Below are 15,556 nucleotides of genomic sequence, written 5' to 3' on the forward strand. Positions count from 1 at the left end.
ATTATTAGCACAATCACTAATTTTATCAGCCAACCAGATGAGGTGCTATATCAGTGTATGGGAGACTGATCAGAATGAATGAATGTCAATGTATGCAAAACAATCTGATTCACTTTCAGATTTCTGAAAGCTGCATTTCCATCAGCTAATTTAAAGCTCACTAAAACATCACCCTCTAAGTAGTCGCTGAACGATCTTCACATAGGACAGTGGAGATCTGATTTTAATCATTGGAATTTTAGTCACAAATGTGACTATTTTACCATACTATTAATGAAGTTAATTTGACAAGATAATTAAATCATGATCTTTGTATAAATATTTTAATATCTACCTACAAAGTTTTGTGTGTGTGTATATATATATATATATATATATATATATATATATATATATATATATATATATATATATATATATATGCACACACACACACCTAATCTTTTCCTAGCAACACACAAAATACCTAATCGTTTCCTAGCAACACAAACTGAACACACATTACTAAGTAATGGAGGAACTGTATTTTTTATACCAGAAACTCTGAATAAAAAAAGTGAAAACATACATCTGTTTATTAATGCTGTCACCACCACCATCACCACCTGTAATGTTCTCCAGTAAATAATAATAATAATAATAATGAGGACTTTACATAGCACCTAATCTTTAGAAGCTCTAAGTGCTTTACAACATTAGACAATACCTATAAGACAAAAAACATATATAACGATATGATTACAAAAACAAACACCATGAAATTAGAAAACATTAAAAAAAACATAATGAGAATACTGACGGTAGGAAACATTATTAGGTCTTTAAGTTTGTTCTTGCAGTCGAAAAAAGTGAGTTTTGAAAGCACTCTGAATTGGATCACTGTGTCTTTGTGTCTAAGTTCAGTGGGCAATTCATTCCACGTTGCTGGGCCCTGGTATGCAAAAGAACGCTGTCCATATGACTTTGTTTTCATAGTGGGAATAATGAGTATACGACTGTCAGAAAAGGAGTGTAAGTATCTTGCTGGTGTATACACATGGGTGAGGTCGGATAGGTATGTTGGATTAGAGTCCAACAGTGAAACATAGCACAGAGAACAAATTTTGTGTTTGATTCTGGATCGAATGGATAGCAAGTGTAGGGAACAGAGCAGGGGGGAGGCATGCTCTGACTGTGGTACTCTAAGTATGATCCGAATTGCTGTGTTGAACTTTTTGAAGTTTCTGGAGTAGATATTGAGATGAACCAGACAGAACTGAGTTACAATAGCCCAGTCTTGAAAGTAAAATGAACACACAAGTGTTGTAGAGGCATCAACTGAAAGATATTTGCGAATTGAGCTGATGCGTCTCAGCTCAAGATATGCAGCCTTGCAAATGTTCATGACATGTTGGTGCAATGTGAAAGTACTGTCCAGAGTAACAACTAGGTTTTGTACTGAATGTGTGAATTTAATGTTGGTGTTGCTGATATTTATTGTCTGAAATAAAGGATGTGAATGAGAAAGTCTTTGTGTTGTGATCAGAATGGCCTCAGTTTTATCATCATTCATCTGCATCTTGTTGCATGTCATCCATGATTTCACATCAGAAATGCAACTCTCTACAGCTTGGATGGTAGCATCAACTTCAATTGGGTGGCTAGGTTTGTATATTTGGGTGTCATCAGCATACAATTGGTGAGACACTGGATGATGATCTATGACACATGAATGCTGGAATGCTTGAACTCCAGCACATTCAAGGTTTCTTCAGTATAATGATGCGTTATTACTTTGGCTGAAATGCAACATTCATTAGTAAAGTTATGCTGCAGAAAGCAAATTTAGAAGGTGTGTAATTAATGGCCATAACTCTTCAAATTGAAGAATTGAAATTAAACTCATTAAAAGACTGATCATTATAATAATGCATGCCAAATTTGGTTCAAATCCAACAAAGCTTTTAAAGCTGTGCTGCAAGAACCAGCATTAAGACAATCTGGGGCCACAACTCCAGTGTGTGCTAGAAATCAAACTCATGCAAGTACTCATCAATCTGAAGTCACATGCCAAATCTGATTGCAACTGAACAAATTTTGGTGAATTTATCTTAAAGAAACTAAAATCAGGAAGATGATTAATCAGGGAAACATAACTCTTCTAAATGACTAAACCCATATAAGACAAAGGTAAGGCTATAAGACAATCTTCATACAAAACTGCATAAGAATACGCTGAATGAGAATCCACTTATGCTGGTTAGAAGGAGCATCCCATTTTTGATGAAATGAAACTGTCAAGGGCTAAAATGGCAATTATGAGACAAACGCCATAAAAGGCACATCAAGGTCATGAAATAAGGTTTCCACCAAAACTGCATCAGAATTTGTTAAATGGTTCTTCAGCTATACTGGGTATAAGGATCGACTGTGGTCAAGATATAATACTGATGGGGAAAGGGCAGTAACTCCATCAAGTCTGGACGAGACAAGATGAAACCTTTAATAGATGCATTAACATGAATTGGCAATTTACCTAAAAAATGCCATCCATTTATGTGAAGGATTGCAGAAAATAAAACACCTGTTGTGATGACACAAAGCTAATTTTGAAGGGTTTAACCAATAAACAAGGATTTCATGAGATAAAAGGCATAAAAAGCACATGCAGGTCTAGAATGAAAGTTATTCTCTGAAATCCTTTTTTTCTTTGCGTCTCAATGACTGTGACCACTTGATCCCAAAATTAATATGCCTCTCTCTTACTTAAGTGAAAACCTTCCAAAATCTTTGCCATGGAGTGGGGTCTAGAACAAATGTAATTATACCATTTTCTTCTTTCAATCACAGTGAACATTTGACCCTATCATAAACAGACTCTTTTCTTACTAAGAGTGGAAGCCATCCACAAATGTTGGCCAATGTTTATCTTTTTACCTTTTCACCAAATCAATAGACTTCTTCCTAACCTGAACTGTGAGCCATCAAAATGGTTTGCTCCATGTCTGTGATAACAGAACTAATGTCAGTTATAGCATAAAAACCATTCTTCTTCTTTCTGTTTCAATTACCCTGACCTTGGACATTTAATGCCCAATCTATATAGGCTTCTTCATTAACCCATGTGCAAACTATCCACAAAGTTTAATGAATACTGTATTTGTACAACTAAAATTATTGCGTTCAAACAAAATTTGTAGCAGCTGGATGAATGTAATGATAGGCAAATGTCATAACATTATACACTCCATTTTAAGAGACATATAACAAGAATCACTATAAAAAAGGAAAAAATGTATTTGGACAGAGTTTATTTGGCAGATTATCAAAACTTTTAAAAGATGGTATTTGCTTCGTATCAAAAACTTTTTAAAAAATGCATCTTCAGAAAGTCAGATCTTTATTATGTTAGATTTAGCATTTTTGTTTTTGCAACAGAATCTAATAACTCTTGGTACTTTGTATGTTATGACGTAATACAGGGCTTGAAAGGTAGTCTGCAAACCTAAGGCTAATAAATTTCCTGTCAGACAAGTAGTTTTCATAATTTTATTAGTTCGGTAGCTAGTAAGATTTAAACTGTCACCAGTCAGCGATTATTTATGCTAATACATAGTGATGACATCCAAGTTCTTTTGGATGTGTGTGTGTGTGTGATTTGGATTTTTAACGTAGCTTTAACAATTTTTCAGTCATATCGCTACGATGTCTGCAGTGTGGCAGTTTATAGTGATGTCTAGCACTGGGGCATCATGCTGCAGACATGTAGCATGATGTCCCACCAGTCACATTATCCTGACACTAGGCCAACCAGTCCTAACACTAACATCTTAATGCTGAGCACCATGCGAGGTAGCTGTTAGTACCACTTTTGTACGTCTTTGGTATGACTTGGCCGGGGATCAAACCCACGACCTCCCACATCCGAGGCGGATGCTCTAACTACTAGGCCACCAGAGTGGTCCAAGTTCTTTTGGAGCTAATCACATAAATCCCCAAGATTCAGTTGCTATTTAGAGAGTTAGAACAAATGAGAATTTTACAAATCATATTTTTTTATAAAAATATTTACCAACTTTGTTAGATTCATAAGGTAAAGTTGTATGTCAGAGACTGTGTATCCAAGTTTCCTCTGACCTTTTCTACTCCATTTTAGCTATTTTGACATTTATGTTGGGCATGATGTCAAAGCGCTTTCCATGAAAATCTAGGATTCACAAAACCGCACATGGTTTTCAAAATCCATATTATGATAAAACAAAGTCTTTATAAAAAAGAATTAGCATCATGAAGACATATTTTGTTGAAAGGTTCATATCAGTTGTGAAAACCCACACAATGATTACACTTTATTAATGAGAAACCTTCCCACCCTGCTTTCACTGCTGCATAACAGGTATTGTCATAAATCGTCTATCTGTGGAGTTACGATATGTGAATGAGGTCTCTGCCCTTCTCTCTTTATAAGTTATTTTTTTTGTTTGTTGGGTTGATATAGCTCTAAAACTCTTTTTACCGAGTTATCTTGTTTTAGTTAATTTCTGGAGAATAGTTGTTTTTTCCAGTCAACTTGCAGTGAATATTTTCAAGTAACCTTTGTAGTTCAGAATTATAAATGATTGTGATATTTAAGAAATAAAAGTGTTGTTAATTTAGATACTTGTCTGACACTATTTAGTGAGAAGTACTGGTGAATATTCAGCAGAACTAGTAAATTTCTTAATCTACTATTCCTTCTGGCTACAAGGACATTTTTGTAAAGTCTATGTGCTAATAAACAGCTGCCAGAAGAAACAAATGATAAATATTATATGATAGGATTGAAAGATAAACAAAGTATGAAAGGATACATATGTATGACAGAATGTAAAAAATATGTAACAGTGCTTGTTCATACATCAGAATCAAAATGTGTTTTTACCTTTGACAATTTTAAGTAATGTAAATTTCACACTGGTGTAAACTGAAAACTGATTTATTTTTCTTCCCGTTTCCAATCATTGAAAATCATAAAAAATAAGTTTCAATTCACGGAAAATGGATTTTAACTTAACAGATTCTGTTTATTTTACAATAATTATTTTGTGTTTAAAAAAACTGAAAGTGGAAAATTATATCTGAACCCTTTTGTAATAAAAGTATGTAGCAATGGATCAAAATCAAAAACTGCATGTGTCCTCTACATGATAATTCTTACCATTCTGTATCTGTGCAACCTTCCTGGAGATTTCTCCAATGATCTGTCTCCGCCATTTCTCTGCTTTCTTTAAATCATCACATTCTGAGGCTAAAAAAGGTCGCCGCTCCTGTAGATAAATAGCGATTAACTCAAAGAACATATTTCTGAGCTCTTCACCTGCAAAAGCACTAACTGTCTGCACCTATAACAATGTTAGTTTGCTCTGCTTAATTATTCAACGAAATGGAAGTGTCAAAATTCTGATAGCTACTAGAAAAGTTTGCATTTGTAGATAATTTTATATAATCTAAAGACAAAAGTACATACCTTAGCTGTATCTCAGAACATCTTGATAAAATTGTGAGTTTACATAATGAATTATTTATATTTATCTTGTACTAGGGAAAAGCAGTGGGCTCTTAAGAGTTGGTAGCACAAATCTGACAGCCTTACAAAAAACTGGTACCTTTTGTATCTCAATAATTATTATTAACTATATAGTTCAACATAATTGATCCATTTCAATCTTTTAAACAGTTCCAAAATTATTTTTGTCACAAAGGTGAATTGGTGGGCTGATGTATTAGTCATTGACCAGATATGACTTAGTGACATCACAACTATAACCATCATCATGGTAACTTTCAAAGCCCAGACAATCAATGTTGATGTTTGAAATTAACTCGCTTTATCTTTAAAACTGCTGTGATGATTTAAATAAAATTCTGGTAAACATTCCAAGTCTCTTAGTCGAACCAAGCCTACCCTAATGGTCACATGGATATAGATAGATGCTTTCAGGATTTTATCTAATTGAGCATCTCCCCTCCTGTCAATGAAACAAGGAAATAGAAAATAATGGGTGAGGGGAGGAAACTGTCATATTCATTTTTTTTTTACCATCACTAAAATGTCCATCTCTCTCTCTACTGCACTCTCATCGGTCTCTGCTAAAATCAAAATCCTCATAAAATGTCCTGTTTAGTTGTATCAGCATCAATCTTTTCACTGTTTCCATACCCTGCTTTAGCTATACGTGCTGTAATAGTCAACATTTCTGAAACTTTACATCAGATTTTGTTTCTTCTTTGATGGTTTATCTGAACTGGCATCTCATATTGTTGAAATTATTGTCCTCCATTTTTTATATATGTGTTTTTATTTATATTTTCTAACAGGATGTGACTAATATATGAATGTTCTATTATGTGACCTAAACTCGAGTTCATGGATTTTCCATAAACAGTACAGAACTTAATGCATTATGAACTGTACTACACATAGGTAACACAAATTTAATTATGAATTGTACTACACACAGGTAACACAAATTTAACTTGTCAATATACAATTCTATTGCAAACCAGTGTGCCTTCATTTAATCAAAATTCCAATTTTTATTTTCTCAAAGTGTAAATCATTTACAGACAGGTACACCATGTACAGATGAATTTCACTTAAAGAAAAATCTTATATTTTTAAAAGCCCCAACACTACCTCCTCTTATCTTGTCAACATTATTGCCTCAGGCCCGGGGATGTTGAGATAAATCAGTAGTCCTATATACCATTTAATGCACAGCATGAATGCTACCTGACAAGACTGCCTTCATATAAAATGTGGCCAAGCCTTAGACTTAAGCATACCTGGATTGTAGAACTTTATGTATATGTAAATTGCCAAAAGTGTGCAAAAAATCGATATGCTACAAGATTGTGTTGTTGTTGTGGGGTTTAATGCCATTTTTCAGCACATGATAGGCTATGCATGGCAGCCAGTATTAATGGTGGAGGAAGTACCCAGGAAAACCCTGGAAAGAACCACCGACCCACGATAAGCTACTGGCAAGCTTTCTCACATACCCACATTAGCCGAAGCCTAGACTCGAACCCACGCAGACAAAGGTGAGATGGCATTGATCCATAACGGAAAGCGCTTTAGACCACTTGGCCACCACTACAAGATTTTTAATATTCTTTTGCGTTTACATTTTGATGTATATGTCTCATGTTACATGATAATAAAGTTATGTTGGTAAATATAACTTTCTTTTTGCATACTTTAAATGAAATCATGCTTTAAGTTTCTCTTTTACTTACTATTTCTTTATGCTCTAAATGGGCAGCTCTCCATCGAGCTAGTGTTGTCCTGAAATGATAGAACCATTAAGTTTTTACATTCTGAACTGACTTTGCATCAATAAAACAAATAGTATTTAGCTCCTCTGTGGTTGTACAAAAACAACTACAGAGAATGGTTCATTGCAAGTTAGCCCAACAGACATTCTCCCATACCAATCTGCCAGTGTTGCCCTGATTGACTAATCCCCATTCATTGAAAGGAGAGTTTTACCAAGATGCAACACTGCCTAAGGTGATGCTGCCTGCCCTTAAGACTTTTATGACTGATGCAAGGCAATGTAAAATTCTGACATCTTTTGTAAGGAATGAAATTAGTAAATTTAAAACAAAGATAATATTTCTGCTTAAAAAGGTTTTAGATACTACACTAAAAGTCAGGCATCTAACCCATGCACATGCCATAGCCTGAAGAAAAACATCTTTGTCAAATAAAAAGCATAACAAAACACCATAAAATATTGTGACTTTAGAAAGCTTATGAAAGATCAAACCAATAATTATTTTCCTATGTATACCAATAACACCTGGAGTTTTACTTACATTGCCTTCTCACTGTTCCTTGCCTGGAAAAAAATATAGAAAAGTGTTTTGATTATTTTACAAAATGTATTACTTATATGTGATTATCACACAAAATACTTTGGAAACTTATTCTCAATGTCTTAAAGCAGTTAAAATCTGGATACGAAGAAATAATTAAATGCTATATTTTGCTTGTGCTTCTCTTTGATGGTAAGAACATCAACAAGCAGGATGACTGTTGAGCTCAGGGAGCTGAGCAACTGTTTAATCCAGATATTGTTTTGAAATGAGAACACCTGTTAAGCTGGTCAAACAAAGAGTCAGTCCATTTATTCACAATCATATCTAAGCTGTCAATTTAAAATACAGTAGTGAAGTGAGTGTTTTTCATTGTGCATAGTGCAAAAGTCAGTAAAAATTTTTAAAGAGTCAGTATTTTGTGGGGTTTTTTTTTAATTTACAGGATGTATTTAAGTGAGCAGAATATAGTAATCTGTGAAGAACGTTAACTCTGGGAGAGAACATGTATGGCTATTTTATGATTTTATTCAATTGTACACCAAGTTAAATCTATAAATAATAATAACAGTTATGTCACATTCTATCTGTAATAATAAAAATAATAATAATAATAATAATAATACTAATAATAATAATAATAAATTAATGATAATGGCATTCAGTGCATGGTATATGCTCAAAAACTATAAAAGGTGAACCTAACTACAGACAGTTGTATATATCATACATGTCAACCCCTTGAGATGAAAACCTTAAGCCAGACCAATAAAAACCTTACAATGACCAAATAAAACTTACATGAAAAAAATGTATTCATACACATAAGATCAAGTTTTAGAACAAATGCCATAAACACTCACTTTACACAAATTTACATAATTACACTGGACAACAAATTTTTACAAAAGTCATGTTACTGAAATAAAATTAGTCAATTCTTATCAATTTTTATGTGCTGAACACGAATATGACAGTCAAATTGCAAAATTGGCTCTAGTTTTTTTGTAATCTGCAAGAAATTAATGTTTACATAACGAAATGCACTCCAATAGTAAAAGGTCAACTGTAATAGCCTACCTATAAAAAATCAAGTCATTGACTACATCTTAGATTTCTTCGCCTGTCTCTTGTACAGCTGTTCGGGAGCATCTCTGAGGAGTGTCCAGCAGTAGTCAGCCAGCATTGTAGTGGACCATTTTCCCTGGTATCTTTGTTCCATTGTTGCGATATCTTGATGAAAACGTTCGCCGTGTTCATCACTAACAATACCACAGTTGCTAGGAAAGAAATCCAAATGGGAATGAAGGAAGTGAATCTTTAGAGACATATTGCAGCCAAGTTTCTTATACTTCATCAACATGTCTTCTACTAGTTCCTTATAGTTTTCTGCCCTAACATTTCCGAGGAAGTTTGTAGAAACTAGGCGAAAAGCATTCCATGCTTGTTTCGCGTCACCTTCCAGCAAGTTGTTGAACCGGTCATCTTTGAAAAGCTCTCGAATCTGAGGACCCACAAAAACTCCCTCTTTAATCTTTGCTTCGCTGAGTCGAGGGAATTTTTCATGCAGGTATCGGAATGCTGGCAAAGTCCGGTCAATGGCTTTCACGAAGTTCTTCATCAAACCTAGTTTGATGTGAAGGGGTGGTAGCAAGATTTTCTGAGCCTCAACCAGAGCTGGGTGTTGGATATTCTTCTCTCCAATGGCTACATTCTGCCTGTGAGTCCATTCCTTCCTCATGTAGTGCATTTCCCTTGCTCGGCTATCCCACTCGCATAAGAAACACATGTATTTTGTATATCCTTGCTGCAGTCCCATTAAAAGGGCAACTACCTTCAAATCACCACAGAGGTGCCAGCTGTACTTGTTATACTCAATGGAATTCAGTAGCTGCCTTAAGTTATCGTATGTCTCTTTCATGTGGACAGCATACGCTACTGGAATAGATGGAAGAATGTTTCCATTGTGCAAAAGCACAGCCTTGAGACTCAGTTTCGAAGAGTCCACAAATAGTCTCCATTCTTGTGGGTCATGAGTGATTTTTAAAGCATTCATGAGGCCCTCAATATCGGAACAGAATATCAGATTACTTTCCTTTCTGAAGAAAGGCTCCAATTGCTGGTGGCGCTTTCGATATGCAGTAATTGTGACATCTTCTTCTAGAAGATTCCATTGTTGGAGTCTTGATCCTAGCAATTCTGCCTTGTTCTTTGATAAGTCCAAATCACGAATCAGGTCATTTAGTTCTTCCTGTGTTATTCTGTGTGGGGTTGATGATGCACCACAGTGAAAATCTGGATCACTGCATGCTGATGGACCAGGAGAAGAACAGGTCGACTCACCTTTGTCTTCGTCAGATGAATCAAGAGAATATTCTGCTGGAGGTTCTGGAATAGGAAGTCCCTCACCATGTGGAACTGGTCTCAATGCAGACGGAATGTTTGGGTAGACTATTCTCGACTTCTTTCGCTTCGTTATTCCGCCGGAAAGAGGAGGAACCAAGCAGAAGTAACAGTCATTTAGGTGGTTGCTTGGCTCTCTCCACACCATTGGGACTGCAAACGGCATTGATGACCTTTTGCAATTCAACCACTGTGAAAGCTGTGTTGTACATGTAGCACAGCATATATGCGGAGCCCAAGGCTTGTCTTGGTCACCAACCTTGCATCCGAAGTAAAGATGATATGCCTTCTTCACTTGAGAATTGATACTTTTCTTCTGGTTGGCAAATGTCACTTCCCCACAAATATAGCAAAAATTGTCCGCGGTATTAACACACTTTCGAGGCATTACTGTTCTTTATTGTACGTAAATGGATAAAATAATAAGTTTTATGTAACAGTAGCTTGAACTGTCTCGCACAACGTCTAAAATATTTTAAATGCTGAACCTATCTGATTGGGCTTTATATAGTACACTGCTTACGTCAGCTTCAGCAGCCGCCTGGCATTAGTATAATAGGCCTACACATGTCTAGTACACTGCTGACGTCAACTTACTTCAGCAGCCGCATGGCATTAGTATTGCATTGCATCAGAAAATGATGCAATCAACTGTGGATGATGTGAGCATGATGGTATTATGCAATGTTACATCATTATTCCGGATGTTGCTGCAGTCCTACTGGAGAAATTTACACAGTGAAACATAGAAAATGAGGTATATGAATATCTTCAAAACGAGAGCCAATACAAATTTTTCACGGTTATATTCGTGTTCGGCACACCAAAATACTACAGATTAGGGCCTTTTCAAGTCAGTAATGATTTCACTGTTGACCAGTGTTATTTACATCTCTGAAACTTTATTTTATTTTATTCTTTTGATTTTGAGTGTGCTGTAACACATACACACACACACACATTTTTTTATGCAACACATGCACCCTTTACACTTTTCAAAATGCAACCAGGGATTTTAGAGTCAATGCAGCAGGTGCCAGCGTTTATTTTACACTTTTACACTGCATTCAGGGACTTTCTACTATCTGTATCTATTTTTTATCATAGAAAATAATCTCTCACAGTTTGCATTGTTGTGAGGCCAGGTGAGAAGTCATGGAATAATTGCAGAATGGTAAGCGGACGCAACCAGTATCAACTGTCTAGCTGATAATATCCCCATGCTACTTGTGAATAACTAAAAAAGATCCTGGATCATGCTCTAATTAAAAAGCAAAATATATCCAGACTCCTGGGGTTAACAAAAACAAATCAATTTTTAAAAAATATTTAAAAACATGAATTTTTATAAGAAAAAACTACAAAATGGTTGTACAGCCATACACTGACAAAATTATTTAAATAAACGTACAAATTATGGGTATACCCTACAAGTTGACAGGTATGACACATACTGACATCATTTTAAAGGTATGAAAACATGTTATACAGCAAATGTATGTCAACTTTTGGATCAAAATCGGCACACATATAACAAACTTATAACTTTTCAAACACTAGATATGTAATTTTAAAAGGTCTAATCACATGCCTAAGCGGTATGAACTTCTGAAATGTTCATTTGGTGACTATTAGTGCCAACCTACATACTTATAAAATCAGATTAACCCCTTCATATTCTTGTAGGTATTGTAAGCTACCCTAGCTGACCAGGTCAATGGGCTGCCAGCAGGGCAAAAGTTAAAATTGTGCACATTTTGAACAATAAATTTTATGTCATCACTATTCATAAAATCAATAAATATATGCATGTCACAAGAACTACTTTTCTTCTATCATTTTATGCATAAATCTTTGTGTTTTTATTTTATTTTCATATTTAAAAATATGTTTGTTTGAGGTATGTAATGGACATAATTTGTGCAGTGGCGGTTCGTCCGAACGTTGAAATTTTGCATACATGTTTATTGTAAAGCTTGGAATTATGCATGGCATTTCCCATGTTAATATATTTAGCACCACTTTAAAGCAGAGAGAATGACCTACATTTTGATATCTTTACTGTGTAAATTGGTTTTGTTCTTGCTTCAAATTTTACACTTTGAAAACTTCAAAATGACAATTTTTCAGGTAAATCTCAATTTAAAAATACAAATTTGATATCATTTTAAAGCATGTTCATTATACTATATTTCTGTATGAACAGCAGAGTTTTCCATGACATCACACAAGATCACTGCGCTTTTTAAAGTATGCTGGGAATAAGCCATATGCAATGGCTGGCCTAACACTTATGCTAAACGACTCGTTGTAAATCCAAGATGCATTATGGCCTCAGATATTCCATCCATGAATTATCTATCACTAGTTTGTACGTAAATTGATTCGTTTTTAATGTTTATATTTTTTTTGTCTTTATATTTGTATTTTGAGTACTTGAAGTCATTAATTGGAGGTCCTATTCTACAGTTCCAGGAAAAACGTTTGAGTCCGATTTCTTCAGCTAAGTCATTTTTATACATGAAATACGCATGCAAAAATGGTCTCAGATGAAGCTTGGCATGTTATTTTACATATTTAAAGTAAATTTGTTGATATTTTTTTTTCTTCTTGTATGTGACCAAGCAAGTAATAATAAAATGCTTGAACTGGATAGCAATAAAATTGTGACTTTTGACCTTTCTGTTTGTAAACACAATTCACCAAAAGGAAAATGGGCTTTACCCTTCTTTATTTCTTTTCGCTTTGTTTCTTTAGTTTTTTAATTTTGAGCAAGGTCCAAAATTTGGGATAAGTGTTTAGTAACGATGAAAGAGCACTGTAAATCTAGCTAGCTACAGACTGGAATTTTAGTACGTTAAAACGAGACCTATCCCCAATTTCCAATTTTTATATATCTACATCATAGTACATGGCATTTCTAATTTTTTCAGTCTGTAACAACTCTGTACATTTTCAGGTCATCATCATTAAATGTAGCTAAAAGTACCTAATTCATTTTAAATACTTCGTGTGAAATGAATTCGGCCTCATTTAGGAAATCAAAGAACAAACAGTGCTCAACCATAAAACTGGACCATTTTTAAAAACAAAAAACTGTTTTTGGGCTGAACAAATAAACTACACGAATTTATTAAAATTCTTTTACTTCTTAATATGTTTCTTTTGCTTTGTTGCATTCATCAGTTCAAGTGCATCTGACTTAACTCTTTCTAACCTAATACATTTCAGGTTTATGAGTGGATTAAGAAACTGTCCTGAGACATCCTATCCTCATACTGCTTCACAGGGGTAGCTGTGTATTACGATGACCAATATTACATTGAACAAGTGTTGGAAGTACACCAACCTGATCTGGCACTCATACAGTTGTTATGCCAGATGAAAACCAAAACCGATCGTTTCAAATGGCCAGCCAGTGATGACACTGCCGAGGTTAAGTCGTGTTTGTGTTTGGTTGAAACATAAATGTACAACCAGTTTCAAGCAATGGCTGAACTTGGAAAGTTAAAAATATTGGACTTATTGACCAGCAAAATACAGCAGAATAAAATTCTCAAGCTAAAATGTTGTTAAAGCTGTTACTTTTCTGATTATTTTAAACAAAGCAGTCCTTTATGACACTTATAATTGTATCTACTGTTTGAAGTGTACATTATCTTCAAAACATTAGTCGTAATGAAAGATTTTGATACTTTGTCCATGGTTCTTGATTTGTAACCTATCTTTGCTTTATCATAATTATGTTTGCATTATTAGTATGTATGCATTTAGGCTATAATATGCTCCATTTTGATGCAAAGCCTATAAAAATCAGTTACTAACTGATGAAGCTGTAAACTTGTTAAAATTATTGTTTTTGCCATTTTTATCTATTTTCAGATATTGCTTCTGCTTTAAAACCTACTTTCACACTAATGTTGACACTCTTTGTATGCTGCATGAATTCTTCATATAATAGCTTGCATTCTGGTACAAGAATTATTAAAATCTGTTAATAAATTTTAAAAAATTGCGATCTTTTTAAAAAAAAATTGCATTTTTTTCTTTGGACATTCACATTTTGCTCATTTTCACGATTTCTATGATCTGGTATGGCAAAAGTTTAATACTCATTGGCCCAGAAAAAATTGGGCTTTGCTTTCAGGTTTTCTCACAGGAACATACTTTAATTTGCATTTAAATGTCATAGTCTTATTATAGCAAGTTTGCAGAGTCATGGAAAAGCTCAAATTCCAGCTTTTCCAGTAAGGCCACCCTCTGTAGTTTTACTGTTTTAGGGTGAACCTAATAAAAAGAATTTTTTGTGTATGGCTATAGTGCTTGCATTTCTTGAATAACAAGGAATTTGTCTCGCTTTGCAGTAAATGCCACTGTTGCATAGCCTCAAATTATTTATTTTTTACTCCTCTGAAGTTGATGGTAATTGCATTTTCAGTGGGGATTGCAAATTTCCCAAGTCCCTCAAAAACTAAGGTCATATCTTGAAAAGTAATTCACCAATTTACATGACATTTTCAACATTTTATTTTCATATTAAGGTCTTGAGGATGGTAACAACAGCTTAGTGCTTTTAATTGTATTTGCAGATATCCTAACAGTGCTTGGAATACCTAATTCTTGAGGATGTTTTGTCAAGTATTGTCTTGACCTTTAATTTATCACTCAATTGTACAAGGGTGCAATTGAATTAATGAAAAGTAACACAAATTTATATTCTTTGATTTGAGTGGATTATATTTTTGTTTTTGAATAAACCAGTGCAATGTGAATTATAATGAACAATCAGGGATGATTTACATGAATTATAATGAACAATCAGGGATGATTTACAGTCAAATTAATACAGAGTCGAAAAACATGGGGATATGTGTTTCCAGTCTTTTTAATTTATCTAAAGGCATTATAAGGATATCACACATTTATGTAGCTTAACCCTTTACCTCATACAACCGTCTTTGGACGCCTTTACAAAAGTCGCATAGAAGCGACTATTGACGCTTCTACAAAAGTCCCATAGAAGCGCCTTTTTACGTCTGCTGTAAACAACGGCCATTTTAAGCCGGTTTTCGTAGCGCCACCTTCGGGGAAAACCCCTTATTAGATACTACATTCATTTCTGTGAATGACAATTACGTCAGATCACGTGGTCACTGTTTATGTACTGGTCGATATCTGCTATTTAAAGTAACTGGGTCGTAATCTCCACTCTCCAAAATGGCGGTCGCGGATTTCATTCAGTACTTACGAAGTTTTCATGATTAGAATCACAACTATGAAAGATTCAATAACCTAGGTAAAGGCTCTGATATTG

General features: G+C 34.5%; 1 protein-coding gene across 1 annotated transcript in view; it reads right to left on the reverse strand.

Annotated features, from left to right (window-relative positions):
• The window catches only part of LOC149789024 (pre-mRNA-splicing factor ISY1 homolog), a 47,115-nt gene that overhangs the window by 29,661 nt on the left and 1,898 nt on the right, over positions 1-15,556 (reverse strand). The window contains exons 2-4 of the mRNA XM_089975186.1: positions 7,840-7,862; positions 7,258-7,306; positions 5,177-5,285 (exon numbers count right to left, since the gene is read on the reverse strand). Of these exons, the coding sequence (XP_089831312.1) occupies positions 5,177-5,285; positions 7,258-7,306; positions 7,840-7,862 (181 nt within the window). The remainder of the gene's footprint in view (positions 1-5,176; positions 5,286-7,257; positions 7,307-7,839; positions 7,863-15,556) is intronic.

This window comes from Sinohyriopsis cumingii, chromosome 11 (genome assembly GCF_028554795.1).
Source record: "Sinohyriopsis cumingii isolate HCF-2022 chromosome 11, ASM2855479v2, whole genome shotgun sequence".
Lineage (NCBI taxonomy): Eukaryota > Metazoa > Mollusca > Bivalvia > Unionida > Unionidae > Sinohyriopsis > Sinohyriopsis cumingii.